Below are 21,141 nucleotides of genomic sequence, written 5' to 3'. Positions count from 1 at the left end.
GGAGACGTTGTTTTTTTTTTCATTTTTGACGTTTGACGTTTCTCTTGCATGACAGAAGGTGTGTAACAAACCGACTCAAACAAAATTACTCTGGGGTAGAAATGTACCTAGCTACATTCGTAGTAACAATAATCTACAATTAGAGTGCCATTTTCTCAACCATATTCGAGGCTTTCTTTTGTGGTTCTACGAGTCACTAGGTAAATGCTCAATGCCAAATATATAATAAGATAGTCGATTCTTTTGATTACATTATTGCATTATACAGTAGAGTTTAATTAAAACGTGACACGTTCTCATCTAACGACTTCAGCTCAGCGATTGAGAGTTTCTAATGTAACAAAATAGTATAAAACGAAACGTGTTTCTATCCTACGACAGTCAGAGTACTCTTGTGTTGATTGGTGACATTAAGCTAAACTTGTTCTAGTTAAACTATATGTGTAAGCATCCTAACCATATAAAATTGCAGCCACACGCGAAACTGGTGGATTATCAATTCTAAATCAAAACCTATTATGGACAGAACAGTTTACTAAAAATAATATATTAATTACAGGAGGGTGACCGGAACGTTGGAAGCTGTGTTTTTTTTCCGAATCACAAAATTACTCTGGACAACAGTTGAGTTCATTATCAAAAAAAAATTTGCAAAATGAGCTGTGAAAGTATTGCAACCATTCAAGCCTTGCAATACTTTCACAGTTAATTTCAAAAGAAATTCTCCAACATTTAGTACGTTTTTAATTATCAAATTCAATTGCACGAATTTGTTCATAAAAATTGATAAAGATTAGTAAAATGTTCATTTTTTGTCGCAAAATGTTTATGCCAAGCTTTTATGAATTGCAAAGCATTGGCTTTAAATTTTTCATGTTTTTCCGCTTATTAAATTATCAAAGCAACCACAGGGTTTGACAGAACTCAATGTGTATTTACTCTCCAGCTTATTTAATTAACTTTTATTTGCTTTTTGGGATTGAATATAGAAACAATCTACCTGGTTGATCAGTATGTGAAAGTATTTGAGAAGTTTTCTTTATCAGTCATTTCTAAAACTATACGGAAAAATAATCTGTTGAAATTCACTAGGAAAAAATTCTTGTCTGGCAAGTGAATTGCTAATCAGGGACCGTAAAGGATAAATTTGCAAGAACGATTATCTCCAATAGCGCTTTTATTCTCCTTATTCGAGCCATCATTGAGGGAAACCTTGGTGAAATTATGACTAAAATTGGGATATGCCCACAAAACTAATTGACCAACCCGGTATCCTTGGGAATCAATGTATCCATTAATGTGTAATGTAATGGATGCAATGCAATTCCATTAATTTTTCAGTTCCCCTCATTAAATGGTCCACGATCGCGAAATATATCACAGACCTTGTCCCGGTCGTTCCCTTTCATTCAAAATCATAAATGCTGATACTCTCCAATATCATAGATCGGCATCGATCCCATCACATTGGACCGATCCCAGAGGTGCGAGTAGGCCGCTGTCAATGAGCTGGAGGATAGTTGACTCAGCCCGGCTTTGCTGCCACCAGTCGAAATGTTCATTAAGTTGCTATTCCGCGTGGAAAGCGGCTGCGGCTGGTGATCCGATAGGCCAAGGCCAGCGAGGCCTCCTCCACCACTACCACCTCCACCGTTGCCTGGCCCACCGGAAATGGAACCCGGTGGCCCAGAAACTCCACTACCGGACAAACCACCGGTGGGCATTCCTATTCCCGACCCAAGGTGCATTCCCTGAGCGGCCGATGCTCCCATACCGTGCTGGGATCCACCGGTGGATCCTGGCATTCCCAAACTCGGTCCGTCCATATCCGAATCGCTCGAAGAGTCCAGATGTTGTTTGTCCGATTCACCGGTGCTGTAGGAGAAATAAAAAAGACTTTAATAACTAATCGCAACGTATAACGAATTTTAGAAAATTTACAAAATTTTGCTTTCATTGACTCGAGTAATGTTTCTTTACACAATGAATCTAATATATCATCTGTCAAAATTTGGTGATGATGAAAAAAAAAGTAACGAACAAATAAACTAATCATACCCGTCCGCCGGGGTGAGATCGTGCCAAAAAAAGAATACGTTTTTGTTCCTTAGCTTGTAATGCACACATTCAAGCAATGAATTTGATTCCAAGACGTAAATGCTAACTCAAATGTTTAGTTAACAACTGCCATAAATCTGGTAGAGTTACAAGAAACTATAATTTGGCTCAAAATACATGAACATTGGCCCAATCGCACACCTTCTATGGTGTGACATTGTACCAAAAACACAAAGTTGAGTTAATTACCTCATAAATGAACAATAGTCTATATCTACGAATAATACACAGTAATAGCATTATAAAATAGTAAGTATAGGGCCGACCAAAAACTACGTGGACTATTGAGGGCTGTAGGGGATTGACCAGAAACTACGTTTCATACAAACTATACAAAATGTATGATTCTATTCGAAGGGTAGGGAGGACAATTTCCCCGTTGAATCTTTTTTAATTTGTTGTTTTGAAAAAATAGTGATAAACGTTCTTGTATTGGTTGATGGCATGTTACGAAGAGTTGCTATTTCGTAGCAGGAAATTGGTCGAATTGTAGGTCGGTGCATGAAGTGATGTTTCTAAAAATTTGTGTTGTGAAGCAAACATCTGTACCTGAGGCAACAGCTTTTGAAGCCCTTCTCGAAAGATCTGGAAGACGCCATAAGGGGGATTTTTCGCAACAATAGCTAGGGATACGGAACACCGAAAATTATCATTCTGCAACTATATCCAAGCCGATTGATACTCAACATATCGGTGATTATGATCGATTAAAGACACAAAATGGAGATTGAATGGAAAGGATCTGGATGGCATTATAGCTGGTGAGAGCGTTCTTTTTTTTTATTTTAGTATTTCGCCATGATAATGTTCAATATCAATGAATTACGACAGCTGGATTTCTTCCTGCTGATCTGTATCGCGTGGTTTGTAGAATGTAATAATACCGGCACTCAAATTAAACAAATGTTCCGTATATACCGGGTACCACAAATCAGTCAAACTCGACAAAAATTATGAGTTCAGTACATATTGTGAACCAATGAAAATTGCACAATGACAATGTAGTCTAGTCCCAAGCACCATTCATCTGGTTCGTTTTACAATTTTGTTGGTTCGACCAATCACGGAGTGCAACTACGGGCAGTCTACCTAAGCTAAGCTAAACTAAGCTTTTAAACAGTGAGTAAAATGTTTAGAAAAGTAGTGATATGGAAGATTACATAACAGAATGCTTGATTAATGAGTGGCTCGATTGCATTGACAGTGGGTTGCGTTCATGCAGTGCGCATCGCTCACTACATCTTATTTCGGAAATTTTATTTTAATTTTGTAAAAAATTGAACTGGAGACTCAATTTACGATTAGCAGATTTTCCTAAAAACTGGAAAGAAAGGGTGATCTCTATACTGTTTTTTGGTAGTGTGTGGATATGCAGTCTATTTGTCATCGTCATTGTCGTTTCAATAATTAATTTAATAGCGTGATATAAATTTACAACAGTTACATCACGTTTGGTTTCATTCTGTGCCGAACACGCATCAGTATCGGACGTGTGATCGGTGATCGCTCCGATAGAATATAAAACAAAAGACGTGTGAACAAGTGTTGGCATTGTTTGCCTGGTCGAGTGAAATAAATCCGGGTTCAAGGTCGCGCCTTTGTGCAACTGTTTCGCATCGTGACTACCAGCTGGTGCGTAAGCCGATTTGGCTGCTGGCTGAATTGTGCTACAGCAATGGACGAGACACAAAAGAGGAAAAAGAAGAAGCCATCAGTTGACAGTGAGTTGTATCGCTGTGTGGAGTGATCTCACACCTGGCTCGCTGCTGGTGGCTGTTTGGTGCTGCTGTATTGGTGCTGCTGGCTGTAACGGCTGCAACTTCGAACGATCGGACAACCAACCTTACTGGAAGGGAGAAGTAAAAAGGTACGTGCTCTTGACGGCGCTAGTGCGCTAGACTTAGCGGGATGGATGTAGATCCCTCGCCTCCCGCGCCACCATCCCCGAACCCCTCTGACCCTGACCCTTCTGTTACCCCCTCCCCTGTTCATTCTTCAGTCCCCCCTCGCCCCAGGCTTTACCCAGACGGAGCCCAGGGCAGCTATACTGTCTCGGCCTCGGCCAAAGGCGGGACCGAAATCGAAACAGTTGAACCTCTTGCAGATTTCTAAAGACCTGACGAAGGAGTACAAGGGCGTGACCGAAATTTCCAAGGTCCGGCCTAACAAGCTCCGTGTCGTGGTCAGTAACCTGAAAGAGGCCAACGATATAGCTGCTCTGAGCTCTTCACACGCGAGTATCGCGTTTACATACCCGCACGAGACGTGGAGATCGGCGGTGTCATAACCGATTCGAGTCTGTCCGTCGAGTGTATACTGGAAAGTGCCAAAGGGTGCTTTAAAAACAAAACCTGTCCCGATGTAAAGGTGCTCGACTGCAAGCAATTGCGGTCAGCATCGATCATCGGTGGCAAAACAGTATACACCCCGTCAGACTCGTTTCGAGTTACGTTCGCCGGGTCAGCGCTACCAAGCCACGTCTCGATCCACCGGGTTCTTCTCCCTGTGTGATTATATGTGCCTCGCGTCATGAACTGCCTGAATTGTAAGCAGTTAGGCCACACCGCCGCCTACTGCTGCAATAAGGCACGTTGTGGCAAGTGTGGGGAGAATCATGCGGATGATTCCTGCAGTAAAAATGCTGAAAAATGCATTCACTGTGGGGAGAGTCAGCATGAGCTCTCGACATGTGCGGTGTACATGCAGCGAGAGGTCTCTCAAAGAGCGTTCGAAGCGTTCTTACGCTGAGATGCTGGAGAAGACCGTGACCACTTCTCCCATTACATCAAACCCTTATGATCTGTTGTCCTCTGATGAAACCGATTCTGACGATTCACCAGCGGGAACATCTTACGCCAATCCTGGGAGTCTAGAAAGAGGAAAAATATTTCCTCTCCTAAACTTCACAGAAAAGGTCCTAAGATTTCTCAAAGTGAAAAGAAAGTTACAAACAAACCAAACAGTGCTGCGGAAAAACCGAAGCAAACTCCTCCTGGGCTTGCAAATTTAAAGTCCCAGAAGGAGTTCCCAGCACTGCCAGGAACATTTAAAACCCCAGTTGTTCCTTTTGCACATCCAGTTGATGAAACAAACTCTGGATTAGTGGAATTTTCTGACATTGTGGACTGGATTTTTGAAACTTTCAATGTACCCGATCCAATTAAAATTTTTCTTACAGCATTTCTCCCAACAGTTAGATCATTTTTGAAGCAGTTGACTGCCCAATGGCCCCTCCTTGCAGCGATTGTATCCTTCGATGCCTAATTCAACTGCGTATATGAAGGATTCTATCTCTGTCTCACAGTGGAATTGTAGAAGTATTTTACCAAAAATTGATTCGTTTAAAGTTTTGATAAATAAAAACAAATGCGATGCATTTTCCCTTTGTGAAACTTGGCTTACTTCAAATATTGATCTCAATTTCCATGATTTTAATATTATTCGCCTTGATCGAGACACCCCATATGGAGAAGTACTTTTAGGGATTAAAAAGTGCTATTCTTTCTATCGTATTAACCTCCCCTCGATTCCAGGCATCGAAGTTGTCGCATGTCAAATGACAATACAAGGTAAAGAGCTTTGTATTGCCTCAATATATATTCCCCCCAGAGCACAGGTTGGGCAACGGCTGCTCTTTGATTTAATAGAACTTCTTCCCTCGCCACGTTTGATTTTGGGAGACTTCAACTCTCATGGCGTGGCTTGGGGTTCCCCATACAATGATAACCGCTCCTCTTTAATCTATAACCTTTGCGATGACTTCGACATGACTATTTTAAACAACGGTGAAATGACACGTATCCCGAAACCTCCAGCGCGCCCAAGCGCTTTGGATCTATCCTTATGTTCGACGTCGCTACGGTTGGATTGCACATGGAAGGTAATCGGGTAAACGGGTCAACTCGCATGCGACCAATTGACATTCCGTATGACCTCACACGGAATGTCGATTGGAAGTTATACGAGGAAATGATCTCAAAAGCGGTCGAGTCGATTCAACATCATCCACCACTTGAAGAATACAACCTCCTCGCGGGCTTGATTCTCGACGCCGCGTTGCAAGCCCAAACGAAGAAATATCCCGGCGTAACGATCAAAGAACGGCCTCCCACTCCGTGGTGGGACCAAGAGTGCTCCGATGTCTACACGCAAAGATCCGACGCGTTTTTGGCCTTCCAGAAGGGAGGTATACCCGACGACTATATACGGTATTCGGAGCTTAATACCAAGCTTAAAAGCCTGGCTAAAGCAAAGAAACGCGGATATTGGCGTCGGTTCGTGAACGAGACGTCGAGGGAGACATCGATGAGCACTCTTTGGAACACAGCCCGAAGAATGCGGAATCGCGTAACGGTCAACGAAAGCGAGGAGTCTTCAAGTCGGTGGATATTTGATTTTGCCAGAAAAGTATGTCCGGACTCTGTTCCTGCGCAAAACTTTGTTCGCGAGACGTCTCCGGGTCACGACGCGATAGAATCACCTTTTACGATGGCAGAATTTTCAGTTGCCCTCCTGTCCTGTAACAATAACGCGCCTGGGTTAGATAGAATCAAATTCAACTTGTTGAAGAATCTACCCGGCAATGCCAAGAGGCGCTCGTTGAACTTGTTCAATAAGTTCCTGGAGCAAAGCAAGTGAAGGTGATCGCTATCCAAAAACCAGGGAAACCAGCTTTGATCACAACTCTTATAGACCGATTGCAATGCTATCCTGTATCCGGAAATTGATGGAAAAAATGATACTCCGTCGTTTAGACCATCAAATGGTCTACTATCAGATACTCAATTTGGCTTCCGCCGTGCCAAAGGGACGAATGATTGTCTTGCGTTGCTTTCAACAGATATTCAGCTGGCCTATGCTCGCAATGAACAAATGGCGTCTGCGTTCTTGGACATTAAGGGGGCTTTTGATTCCGTTTCTATTGACATTCTTTCGGGTAAACTTCACCGACAAGGATTTTCTCCAATTTTGAACAATTTTTTGCACAATTTGTTGTCCAAAAAGCACATGCATTTTACGCACGGCGATTTGGCAACTTTTCGCATTAGCTACATGGGTCTTCCCCAGGGCTCATGTTTAAGCCCCCTTCTTTACAATTTTTATGTAAATGATATCGACGAATGTCTGGCAAATTCATGCACGATAAGACAACTTGCCGACGACAGCGTGGTCTCTGTTACAGGAGCCAAAGCTGCCGATTTGCAAGGACCATTGCAAGATACCTTGGACAATTTGTCTGCTTGGGCTCTACAGCTAGGTATCGAATTCTCTCCGGAGAAGACTGAGATAGTAGTTTTTTCTAGGAAGCATGAACCTGCTCAGCTCCAACCACAATTAATGGGTAAAACGATCTCTCAGGTTTTGGTGCATAAGTATCTTGGTATCTGGTTCGACTCTAAGGGCACCTGGGGTTGCCATGTTAGGTATCTGATGAAGAAAAGTCACCAAAGAGTAAATTTTCTTCGTACAATAACCGGATCATGGTGGGGAGCCCATTCAGGAGACCTTATAAGGCTTTACTAAACAACGATATTGTCTGTAATTGAGTACGGGTGTTTCTGCTTCCGCTCCGCAGCAAACACACATTTGATCAAACTGGAGCGAATACAATATCGTTGTTTGCGTATCGCCTTAGGTTGCATGCAATCGACCCATACGATGAGTTTGAAGGTCTTAGCCGGAGTTCTACCGTTGAAAAACCGCTTCTGGAGCCTGTCTTCTCGTATTCTTATCAAATGTGAGGTCTTGAACCGTCCTGTGATTGAAAACTTTGAAAGGTTAATCGAACTCAATTCTCAAACCCGTTTTATGACATTGTATTTCAATCCGTGTCCCAAAATATTAACCCTTCTTTGAATATTCCAAATCGTGTCAACTTATCAAATACTTCTGATTCTACTGTGTTTTTCGATACATTCATGATAGAAGAAACTCGTGGAATCCCGGATCATTTACGCGTGCAGCAGATCCCTAAAATTTTTTCCAAATAATATCGAAACATCAACTGCAACAATATGTTCTACACTGACGGATCACTTCTTGATGGGTCCACTGGCTTCGGTATCTTCAATAACAATTTAACCGTCTCCCATAAGCTCGATAATCCTGCTTCTGTTTACGTCGCAGAATTAGCTGCTATTCAGTATACCCTAGGGATTATCGAAAAAATGCCCACGGACCATTATTTCATCTTTACGGACAGTCTCGGCTCCATTGAGGCTCTCCGATCGATGAAAGATGTTAAGCACTCTCCGTATTTCCTGGGGAAAATACGGGAACATTTGAGTGCTTTATCCGAAAAATCGTTTCAGATTACCTTAGCGTGGGTCCCTTCTCACTGCTCGATACCGGGCAATGAGAAAGCGGACTCTTTGGCTAAGGTGGGCGCATCAAACGGTGAAATTTATGAAAGACCAATTGCTTTTAATGAATTTTTCGCATTTGTACGTCAGAACACGATCATCAGTTGGCAAAATTCTTGGACCAGAGGGGAACTGGGAAGGTGGTTACATTCCATTATACCCAAGGTATCGACGAATCCGTGGTTCAAGGGGTTGGATGTAGGAGGAGATTTCATTTGCGTGATGTCTCGGCTTATGTCCAATCACTATAGATTTGATGCGCACCTCCGTCGTATTGGGCTCGGAGAAAGTGGTATGGTGTGCCTGTGGTGAAGGTTATCACGACATAGAGCACGTTGTTTGGTCATGCTCTGTACACCGTGACGCCAGGTCTAAATTAATAGCTTCCCTCCGGGCCGAGGGTAGAGAACCAGCTGTCCCTGTTCGTGATGTCTTGGCGAGTCGCGACCTACCCTACATGTCCCTTATATACATATTCCTGAAATCCATCCATGCCCAAGTCTAGTCCCATTCCTTTCCACCCACATTAATCAAAACGGCAAGATCACGTCGTAGACCTCGATTTTGGAACCAGCAAATTGAACCCCACACGAACTCGACAGGAAATCCGAGGCCTTTCTTGATATCTCGGCTCAGCGGCACACACCATATGGCCACTTGAACACCAGCGAACAACAACAACGAACCAAAACCAGCAACTAGACCCCGCACAATACCCTCAGAACCCGAGGATTACAAGCCCCTGTCCCAGCTCATGACATCGTGGCTTAGCAGAACAAATCCATACATGCTGCATATTCATTCGATGATCATCAGACGACCATTCAACTACAAAACACTGATTGAATAATACATGCTAGTTTTAAGATAGACTTAATTTCAGCTCGTAGTCGGCAGCGAGGATAAAAAATTTGCTTATAGATTTCAAGTCATCCGATATAATTGGCGCCGTTAAACATTGAATTGTATTTGTGCCGTGTTAAATAAATGATTTGTGAAGAAAAAAAAAAGTTGCAAAACCGTTTTCTTCAGTAAAAATTATACTGCAGATTTTTTCAAACTTTCTGAAATCAGTGAAAATGCGGAAGTTTTTATTGACGGATTTTTGTACAGGAAACCGGTAGACGTAAAATTATTCCAGTTTAAGCCTGCAGATAATTACTTAAATTTCGCACAGCTTTGCTTGGAAAGCTTCAAACTGAAGTGAACTTATCAGAAATATGTTCTAAAAATGTAGGGGTACTGGGGGTGAGCCCGGTATTGAGGGTAAGACCGTCACCCGCAGAGTTTTTCTAGTAAACACCAAATAACTGTGTTGTGGAATATGTGAAGTTGTGTTGTGGAATATGTGAACACATCCAAGGCACCGTGAAACATCAAACGTCAAATGCGTAAAAGGATGTAATTTTTCTTAAGTGACCTACTTAAGCTTTTATTCATGTGAAAAGATCAAAATACTTTCCGGCTGCTCTACAATTTGTTGCCTGTATTGTTAGCAATCACAGGAATTCGATCTGTGGTAAACGTCGTTTTTATGTTAGCTTCAATACTTCACTATTTCTTGTAAAATAACAATTTGAAAGTACTGACAGTCTTCATGTTTTGTTGAACACAATCTGAGCAATAATTCTGTGAAGAAAATATAACAATATTTGCAATCAATTCCTTCTATAGCGTCGTTTCCTTTAAGGGGCCAGGCTTACCCCCAGTACCACTAAAAAAGAATTTTCGAAAATTAGGGGTAGCTGATCCCTAGCAACACAGCAAGCCACGCAATCTTTTTTAGCAACAAAAAAACTTCCCATTGAATGATGTTACATTTACCTGGTTCGAATATTCGCGTAACTTTTCTAAAGGACCTAAGTAACAGTTTCTTTGCTTTCCTCTTTCACTCTGTTTCATTTGTTATAGCTTTATTATAAAAGTTTTCAACGATTCCTTGTCACGAATCGGAAGATTATAATATTACCTAGTTTACTATGCAAACAGTACAATTAAAAATGTAAAAATACCTTAGTATTTCATAGAAGAGAAAGTGAGCAAAGAGTGTCTTTCAATGTTACCTAGGTCTTTTTGAAAAGTTATGTGAGAATAATAAAATTATTGCAATAATGGAGTTCAATTGATCGATTATTTGGTCGATAATCGAAGTATGATTGACTAAAATTTACCAATTACTCTGGCCCATAATCGATTAATTTTAATAATTAAGCACATCACTACTCATAATCTTACGAGCAGAATCATCAAGATCTCACTCGTTACAACAATTCATTACAGAAAATTATGATGTTCATAATGGAATGATACCACCCAGCATGTGGTGCTTGTAGCGGTGCAATATGATAATTATTGGTAGCACGTGCATGCGAGCGAATGTTTGTATAATAATGCTCAACACGAACGTAGGTATCTGCACATGTTCTGTCCGATACAGCTCCCAACATCATATTACTTAGCAACGAAACACGCGCATTAGCAACATATGAGTTACTGAGTTCCTAACCCGTGTTTGTAGTGGTACTACAACTTTAGGTTGTTTGGAACCAAACGATAGGCGGTGGGAGTGGGAGAGGGGAAATGAAACTTTCTGACAGCCAGAGGGCCGTCCTGCTCGCACTTGCAGCGGGCGCACAGTTTGCGGGAGAGACTTTCCGTCTGTTTGGCCCGGCCATGCAGGCCCAAAGCGGAGCGGTACACTCGCATCATTCAGCTGCTTTAATGGGATATCAAATATCAACCGAGATGTACACTCGAGCGGCAAACTCTGGCCGTTCCGTGCGAACGAACGGTACGAGAGCGCGAACAAGCGACGGGTTCGGGGTGGTTGTACAAATTTTAGCATTCTCCGGAATCGCTGACGGCCGCAGCGTAAAAGTGAGGTTACGGCTAGGCAGTAACGGACAAACGGCAAAGCTTAACGAGCAATAGAAGTCGTTGTAGTAAAAACAAGGCAGAAACGAAAAAAAAGTTGGGTGGTTTCTGTGGCTGCTCCACAACACACCTCCCAGCCCCCTCCTCTGTTACTACCCTGCGGACAGATCAGGAATTTAATCCATGCGGCCAGAAACAGACAACCGAGTGGAGGGTGGCCCAAGCACGGGGCAGAAGAAACTGGTGACGATAATGGTTGATGAGTGATAGCTGCTGTTTTCAGGAGAGTAGGTGGAGTGCGAAGGGAAATTCCTGAATAGGGTGACGAAATAGACAAATTCACGCCTATTAACGACCGGTTGCGGGGAGGATAATGGAATAACAATATCCATCCGTGAGGCCCGCATATGATTTATGGTGAGTAATTGAGTTAGTTTTGATCGCGATAACCGAGTTTCTGCGAGATCTGTTTGAATTTGTTAGGGTTTTATGGTGAAGAGGACAATATAAGACAAATTAATGCTTCTCGAAGATGTTGCTGATTAAGGTTTTGAAATACTCAATCAAGTGTGTATTATACACTGCATTATGCAACAAGCATAGTTGCATAGATTATTCGGGCTTGGGATAGATTTTGTATTTCACGACCGATTTTCACATCTTCAGGCCCTTGCCGCCATCAGACAGACTTTAAAAATTAACTCCACATTCTCTCCCATCTTTTTTCTTTTTGCTTAGTTTGTGTCGGCATCTTGCCAATCATCAACACCTGTTTTTGAGTTGAGTAGGCTACGAATTATATCATATATTGTGTTTTTTTTCTTGCTTAGTGACGAATTGCATTCGTGTACAATGCATCAGAGAGATGACTTGCACAGTGTTTCTGGGCACACTGTCACCGTGAGATATTGGTTAAACTCTGATTGCTTCTGCGGATCAACACGAAATTTCAACCCATCTTTTCCAACTTCGATATGATAAATTTTATTGTCATAAACATTATTTTCATCAACTTGGCCGATTTTTTTTTCTGAAATAAAAATCAAGCTTCAGTTGCAAAGATGGTAGAAACCACATCAAAATCGATAGACACAAAAATGCAGGAAGTCTTCCACTATACGGCTGCTCCGAAGTTTTCCCAGCGTGGATCAAAAGAAAATAACAAAAAAAAAAAAAAAAACAATACATTACCCAAAAAGAAGACCCAGTTCTGCTGACTCCAGAAAGGAGAAAACGCTACATAAACCATACAAGACAACCTTAAACGAACGCACAAATCTAACCATACAAACTAAACCGTAAAGGTTCGTATATATGCAAGTATGTAGCAGAAGCAGCGCAACGAGTGAGTGAAAATCCATATTGTGGTGGCTGAAATTTGATATTTTTATTTACATATTATTTATCTCCCATTCCAGTGTGCTGCCCCTGGCGCTCTGCTATGCTACCCATGAAACGACCGACGCAAAGGAAGTAGCCGTCGAAACAAGGCATCATCAGCAGCGGAGGGAGCAGCAACCTTTTTTTCCCAAAATAAGGCTGAGCATTCGCTTCTCGGGACCGGCGACATCCCAAACAATAAACTTCACGTCGATAGAAATAGGTACTCCTTATTTAGGTCTTTCACAGTCACTTATAGTAGGGCACAAGATACCGCCTTGATTAGATTTGTATCGTTACGCCAAGTTCGGAGTCTTATGGTGAGGGGCATAATGAACATAAGGACTTCTGGTATGCCTTTTCCGTTCAGCAGCACACCGAAGACAAAGGCTTTCAATTAGCGGCAATATTTTATTGTTCCAATTGACGCCATTTGAGGCTGACAAATGACACCGGAATTGAATTATGTTTTCATTTGAAGCTTTGTTCTCTCTACTTGAACTTAACTATACTTGGCAATTGTACTTACTCTTTGTGCTCAGCCGCTCGATCCCGTTGCCGTCGGTTTTTGAACCAATTGGAAACCTAAAATCAATCAAAGACAAATCAGTTGTAACGTCTATGGAAGTAAAAATTAGGAAAATTCTTTTGTAAGACAACTAATTAGTTCTGAAAATTAATTAAAAAAAGTGAAAAATTGTGAAAAACGAATTTATCCCCTTCTCCACCATTCATTGCAGTAACGATGGCGTCACTTTACTATGAACGCCAACGAATTTAATCTGATACAGCATCGTTGCCATGGTGGTTGTCAGGTAAATAAAAACTTGTTATTGAAAAAAATTTCAAAACGTCAAATCAAGTCAAGTATTTTGCGGTGAATTTTAACGATCGTAGCTGAATCTTAGCGTAAAGTTTCAGAAAGAAATGTGGTTCCAGTGACTTTTTGAGTTCCAATTGGTAGATTCAAGTGAATTTTTGCTCAGTGCGTCTTGAGCTGCCCGACAGATCAGACGTATTTTCGGTTGCTTGTGGACTGGTCTTTGACTGCCTATAGCTTCAAAGTTTGTGTTTTGTCAGTGTGTCTTTTAAAGATTACCTGAAAGTTATTTCCCATCAGTCTTTCTCAAGACTACCTACTTTTGAATTTAACATTTGTTTTAACTTTTTTCGTATCACCTGAAATGGCTGGACGGAAAAAGAAACCTCGCATCGCTGCGGGGAGGAAAAGAGAGGCATCACTTTCCGAAACTAGCTTATGCAGTGAAAATTTATATGATATTCTGCCTGAGCAAGAAGCCGGCGAAATTGAAATGTTCGAAAGTAAAACTATTCAAAGTGAAATTTCTGTAAAAAAGGAAAAAGTTCCACCTATTGTGGTAACTATTGCTTCTGAATTTAATATTTTTAAAAGAGAACTTTCTACGTTTCTCTCCGACGTCGAAGTTACTTATCAAATTGGCCGAAGAGGTGAATGCCGTTTACTGGCCCAAACATTAAAAGATTGGAATCGTCTTATTCAGTATTTAACTGAAAAGATGTATAAATTTTTTACATATGATACGAAGAGCGCCAAGCTGTTCAAGGTCGTAATGAAAGGTCTCACCAACGATCAAACCGTTGATGAGATCAAAATTACTTTGACAGAATTACTTGGTATAGCCCTTACCCAAGTAATTCTGATGAAACAAAAATCACGAGGCGAAAACAGTCAGCGAACTGGAATTTCCCTTGTAAATTATTTAATTAAATAATTATTTAATTTTAACCGCAGTGAGGTTAATAACTTGAAATTTGTTGAAAAAGCACATGCTTTTTTTAACGTGCGTGTAAAATGGGAATTATATCGAAAGTTTGGCGGAGGTGAAAAGCATATCACCCAATGCCGTGTTTGCCAACGTTATGGCCATGGTTCAAAGTTTTGTAACATGGACCAAAAATGCCTCATTTGTGGGGACTCTTCTCACAAAAAGGACACATGTCCTGTGAAAGAGAGTAAAAATTTTCGCTGTGCGAATTGTAACGGCAACCATATGTCGAATTTTTATCAATGCCCAGCCCGTTTAGCAATTGTTAAGGCAAGGCAAGGTAAACAAAATTCAATTTCTCAATTAGAACCAACTTCAAAACAAAATTCTCCAAGCGTACCAGTGACGCATAGTTTACCTACTCCTTTGCATACCCGTTTAACTTATGCACAGGTTACAGGTAGTTCAAACATTATACCGCCTAGTGTTGGTAGTTCGAAAATAACCGTTAATATGGGTAAGCAAAACACGCTAGAAAATAATTGTACACCTATTAGGTACTCCAGCTAATATTGCTGCCGAAAATATTTTTTCTAATGTCAACTGCCTGGGGCCTTTTACGGCAGGTAAACTTTCTTTTTTGCAACAGGCAATGTTCGATCTTATGAACGCCATGTTGCAGGCAAAATCAATGTTTGAAGCCATTCAAATAGGCACAAATTTTACTATTAAAATTGTTTCAAATTTAAAATTTAGTAATGATTTTAAATAAAACAATTAAAATATTAAATTGGAATGCTCGCTCATTGAAGGCCATGAGAATGAGCTTTTTAATTTTTTAACAGTAAATAATGTGCATATTGCAATTATTACTGAAACATTTTTGAAACCTAACATAAAATTAAAATATGATCCCAATTACGTGGTTCATAGATATGATAGGATTCAGGGTTCCGGCGGTGGAGTTGCAATTGTTATTCATCGCCGAATCAAACATCGTGCTCTTCCCCATCTTGAGACGAAAGTTATTGAAACTTTGGGAATTGAAGTTCAAACTGAACTTGGGATTTTATTTATTGCCGCAGCATATTTACCATTTCAATGCACACGCGAGCACAAAAATTGCTTTAAAGGTGATTTACAAAAACTCACCAGAAATCGTTCGAAATTTTTTATAATCGGTGATTTTAACGCTAATCGATCATGGAATAATTCTCAAAGCAATTCCAATGGCAAAATATTATTCAATGATTGTTCTTCAGGATACTATTCTATTTTGTCTCCGAATAGTCCTACATGCTTTTCTTCTGTAAGAAACCCTTCAACAATTGATGTGGTGCTAACAGATCAATGTCACGTATGTAGTGATTTGATCACACATGCTGACTTTGATTCTGACCATCTTCCAATAACTTTTTCTTTATCACATGAATTAGTTTTAAACCCTATGAGCTCTGTTTTTAATTATAACAAGGCTAATTGGGAAAGATACAAAACTCATATTGAGAGAAATTTCAATAATGAGCTTGATTTGCAAAACGAAGTGAATATTGATTCCGCTTTGGAAGCATTAAAATGTGCAATTGTTGATGCCAGGAATTATTCTGTTCCAAAGGCTCAAGTGAAATTTGATTCACCAATAATTGACGAAAATCTTCAACTTCTAGTTCGTTTGAAAAATGTCCGCAGACGTCAATATCAACGTTCTCGTGACCCTGTTTTTAAAACTATTTATAAAGATTTACAGAAAGAGATTAAACATAGATTTACTCTTCTGAGAAATCAAAATTTTGAGTCTAAAGTTGGAAAATTGAAACCATATTCAAAACCTTTTTGGAAGCTGTCGAAGATTCTCAAGAAACCTTCAAAGCCTATTCCAGTTTTAAAAAAAGGTGAACGTTTTCTTGTATCCAATGAACAAAAGGCTCAAAGACTTGCTCAGCAGTTTGAGAGTGTTCATAACTCAAATTTGAATTTTGTGAGTCCAATTGAAAATGAAGTCACACGTCAATTTGATTTAATTTCTTCCCAGAATTTTTTACCTGCAGAAATAATTGAAACTAACTTGAATGAGATTAAATCAATTATTAAAAAATTCAAAAATATGAAAGCACCTGGTGACGATGGAATCTTTAATATACTAATCAAACATCTCCCTGAGAGCACAATGGAACTTTTAGTGAAAATTTTCAATTGCTGCTTCAAAATTGCATATTTTCCCAAATTATGGAAAAATGCAAAAATTACTCCCATTTTAAAACCGGATAAGAACCCAGCTGAAGTTTCAAGTTATCGACCAATCAGTTTGCTCTCTTCAATAAGTAAACTGTTTGAGAGAGTTATTCTTAACAGAATGATGTCACACATCAACGAAAATTCAATTTTTGCAAATGAACAGTTTGGATTTCGCCATGGGCATTCCACAACTCATCAATTGCTCAGAGTTACTAATATGATACGAGCTAACAAATCTGAAGGTTATTCCACTGGAGCTGCTCTTTTAGACATAGAAAAAGCATTCGACAGTGTTTGGCATAAAGGTTTGATTGCGAAATTGCAAACTTTTAATTTTCCAATTTTCCTAATCAAAACTTTAAAAAATTATCTTACTTATCGAACTCTGCAGGTTGTCTATCAGACTTCAAAATCTGATAGATTTCCTGTCAGAGCAGGTGTACCTCAAGGTTCAGTGTTGGGTCCAGTCCTGTACAGCATATTCACTTCAGATCTTCCTGATTTGCCTCCAGGATGCATAAAGTCATTGTTCTGCGATGACACAAGCATTTCCGTAAAAGGAAAAAGTCTTCGTATCATATGCAGTCGATTGCAGAAAAGTTTAGATATTTTTTCTTCCTACTTGCAAAAGTGGAAAATCTCTCCCAATGCTTCTAAAACTCAAATGATAATTTTTCCGCATAAGCCTAGGGCATCTTTCCTCAAGCCAAACAATAATCACGTTGTCAAGATGAATGGGGTTATTTTAAGTTGGTCCGACAAGGTTAAGTACTTGGGACTAATTTATGATAAAAAACTTATTTTCAAAGAGCACATTGAGAGTATACAAGCCAAGTGCATCAAATATACGAGATGTTTATATCCTCTCATTAACAGGAATTCTAAACTTTGTTTAAAGAACAAACTTTTGATTTACAAACAAATTTTTAGACCAGCAATGCTTTATGCTGTACCGATCTGGTCAAGTTGCTGTTCAACAAGGAAGAAAATGCTCCAAAAGATTCAGAATAAAATTCTGAAAATGATTTTGAAGCGTCCTCCTTGGTTTGGTACACTCGAATTACATAGACTTACTGGTGTTGAACCATTAGAAGCTATGTCAAATAAAATTATTAACAATTTTCGACAAAAATCGTTGCAATCCTCAATTGCTACGATAAGCTCTCTTTATAGCCAATAAGTTAGCAATTAAGTTAGTTGTAAGTTTATTTTCCTTTCTTGACAAGTAGGTTTAAATCCCTACGAATGATAAGTCCTAATTGCGAAAGCAAACAAATCCAAACAATTAAAATTACAAATTACTAACAGTGTTGAGAAGTCACCATTTGTGATTGGACACACATACTCATTATTTACTAATATTTATCATCAATACTTTAAAAAAAAAAAATAAAAAAAAAACTGCGACAGATATATCAAAACAAAATTCAGCTTCAATTGAAGTGAATTTTTGCTGCAAAAATATGTTATAGATTACAAACCAACACTTGAACAGGTGTTTCAAACCTATCATACGACATCTCAGGCAGTCAAATCAAATGCTCGTGACCACGTTGGACGCTTCCAGACTTGTTCTGGATAACCTGAGTTTTTAATGGAAGGTACAAACAGAGTTTCATAAGTTTATCAAGTCACTGACGTAAAAATAAGTTTTCAGCGAATTCGTAGTGCGCTGGTAACAGAACTTTGATATGCAATTTTCGATCGAAAATGATAATAATTTGAAACTCTCAGCTTATAACCGATGCATCGTAGAATCAATGCAAGTTAGTTCATAAATTTTACGTGAAAGATTCATAGCGATTCTGAAAATACGTTATATTTTGAAGGTTTCCACAACAACTTTCATGAGAAAATAAAATGCACAGATGAAAAACCTATTACCAGGTTAATTTCTAATCTTAATGGTCCGATCTTGAATCTGGAGGACACTAATAAATTTTCAAACAAATTAAACGGCTTATGTTGCAAAAAATCTGGAAAATATGAAACCTTGCAACTTTTAATCTGCAAATGGTTCAACAGCCAAAAATTAATTTATCTTCAGAAAGTCTATCAAATTAATCTAAAATACTCGAAGTGGATAAGATTGTTTAGAAAACTAATTTTTTTCATAATGGGCTCCCACCGAACATATGGCATATTAAACTTATAAAATACGTTCAGTAGATCTACCCATTGTTATCAACCTAATTGAAAGCGTAACGCCATATGACAGAAAGAACGATAATTAAAACGAAACGACCGAACTAACAACTAAACAGGCTGTATCGTTTTAACAGAACAAACACAGAAAGTCTTCTTCAAATGATCTCTTTTTTTTTGACGAATCAATACACGCTTCATTAGATCCTTTGAATTACACTTACAATGGACAGAGAGAGAGCGAAAAAAAACATGCCAGAAAACAGAAGTATTAAATTTCAATCAACCTAGTTTGAACGGTGATCACCGACCGCCGCGAGTATAGAGAACGTCCGGAAAAGAGCAACGAACGAACAACAAACCAACGGCCACGGCGATCCAAAGAATTGGACAACTTTTTCCCCTCACTCTCTACTCTACCCGGGATGATTCAGAGATTATCAAAGTCGAGCGGGTGGAACAAAAGGAAAAACAAAGGGATTTTCCACCTCGATGGCTATAACCTTCGGCGTTATCCCATCAAGAGGATCCTTCGGGAGGGCACAAAAAAACCCGTTGGCGATAACATGATAACTGAACCCGTGGACGCTTACCTGGGTGGTGGTTAATCCGGTAGCTTCGGCCAGTTCCCGTTTTTCCCTCGGCGAAGGATAGGGATTGTGCGTGTACCAATCTCGCAGAACCGATCTTGATTTCTCCTGGAAGATAACGCGGAAGCGAAAAAAAACAGAGGAATAGAGTTTCAATCGTAGAGAAAGAGTGCTGCTTGAGTGGATTTCATTTTTTTTTTTTGTAACCTAATTGGAATGCGATTAATAAGATTTCATCGTCAGGTTGCTTTTACGGGGATTATTTGGAGTAACAACACAGGAAAGATAATGGAATAAATGAGAGAGAGACGAAGCTCTGCTTTTTGTGCTGTGATCGGTAGGCTGCACCTGACGTGGGTACCTTGAAACAGTAGCTGGTTTCTTCTCCATCCCATATTGTCCGGGGCAGCGGGAACTTACGACGGACGCGATATTTGCCGACAGCTCCCAGAGGTCGTCCCCGCAGCTTTTCCGCTTCCACGTAGTGCGCTGTAAATAAAATAAGCAAAAAAAAGTTCAATTCTGCAATCAACGAGTTTCAAATTGAGAAGGATTTGTTGCTCTTTATTTATTTTTTTAACAGAAAACCAAGTGATCCCAAATTGATTTGATAAAGGTAAATCTAGCGAAACTTTGGATTCGAGGAAATAATGAAGTTTAGTATTTTTTGTTGCATAGCAGTGAAATCATACGAAAAGCACTAAAATTTATCATTTCACCAAGCCCACAGCTTCGTTGAATTCACGGGAGAATTTTTTTTGACCGTGATAAAATCGAAATTCCACTGTGAATTAGGGAAATATCGCGATAGCAGAAAATTATCCCAAACTGATTACCTCCAGCCAGGAAAGGTAAAAAGTTTATTATCTCTAATCAAATAAAGAATGTTGTTAATCGTTTCCAAACACTAAGCACAAATGTTCAATTCACGTAAAAACTACGTGAAAAATCTTTATTTATCAAAACTTTTAATGATGTCTACATTAGAGATGGTCGGGTATGGGAAATTTGTTACCCGTACCCGACCCGTACCCGACTCATCGAGAATTTTCAAACCCGTACCCGACCCGAACCCGAAGTCAGGTTTGTTTAAAATACCCGTACCCGACCCGAACCCGAAAAAAAATTTTTCCAGCTACCCGTACCCGACCCGTACCCGAAACAAAAATGCCCTGAAATTGCCGATACCCGACCCGTTTTGGATATCTTTTTATTTTTTTTTATTTTTTTTTTTTTTAAATACCTGGTTACCTCGCACATTTTATGCACTGATTATCAGATGTGGTTTCTCGAGATGATGGCCGGAGTTAGGCTAGAACCGATCACGAGACTAAAATTTCTTAAGTAAGTTTCCTCGAATACTTAACCAAAAAAGACTTGTCCTGTGACCCGGAAATACTGGCTGACATATCTTACGGTGCATAAAACAGTTTTTGTTTTTATTCATCTTCCTCTTGGAAGCTAACTTGACCAAGGTAAGCTCCCCGGAAGTAGCATTCAAATGGCTCGAATTTTGCCTAGAGCAAATGGTTCACAACGATAATCTCCCGGGAACTGTAGCTGATAGATGCAGCCAAGAATACTCACAACTATTGAGTATGCATTCGACAAAGGCATTGCTGACTTCCTTGATACTTTTTGTAGAGCGCTGCTTCAGGCAAGAAACTTCCTAACTTTACTGTGTTTATT

General features: G+C 39.7%; 1 protein-coding gene and 1 long non-coding RNA gene across 2 annotated transcripts in view; one reads left to right on the top strand and one right to left on the bottom strand.

Annotated features, from left to right (window-relative positions):
* Positions 1-208: 208 nt before the first annotated feature.
* LOC129722969 (homeobox protein six1b) overlaps positions 209-21,141 on the bottom strand; it is an 86,145-nt gene continuing 65,212 nt past the window's right edge. Inside the window, exons 3-6 of the mRNA XM_055676865.1 lie at positions 19,814-19,941; positions 19,456-19,560; positions 13,264-13,319; positions 209-1,875 (exon numbers count right to left, since the gene is read on the bottom strand). Of these exons, the coding sequence (XP_055532840.1) occupies positions 1,416-1,875; positions 13,264-13,319; positions 19,456-19,560; positions 19,814-19,941 (749 nt within the window). The 3' untranslated portion in view covers positions 209-1,415. The remainder of the gene's footprint in view (positions 1,876-13,263; positions 13,320-19,455; positions 19,561-19,813; positions 19,942-21,141) is intronic.
* LOC129722971 (uncharacterized) overlaps positions 12,734-21,141 on the top strand; it is a 38,369-nt gene continuing 29,961 nt past the window's right edge. Inside the window, exon 1 of the long non-coding RNA XR_008727691.1 lies at positions 12,734-12,957. This is a non-coding gene — a long non-coding RNA (uncharacterized LOC129722971). The remainder of the gene's footprint in view (positions 12,958-21,141) is intronic.

The sequence above is a fragment of the Wyeomyia smithii genome, chromosome 2, assembly GCF_029784165.1.
Source record: "Wyeomyia smithii strain HCP4-BCI-WySm-NY-G18 chromosome 2, ASM2978416v1, whole genome shotgun sequence".
Classification (NCBI taxonomy): Eukaryota; Metazoa; Arthropoda; class Insecta; order Diptera; family Culicidae; genus Wyeomyia; species Wyeomyia smithii.
Note: the sequence above shows the minus strand (reverse complement) of the source record. Positions and strands in the feature narration are given on the sequence as shown.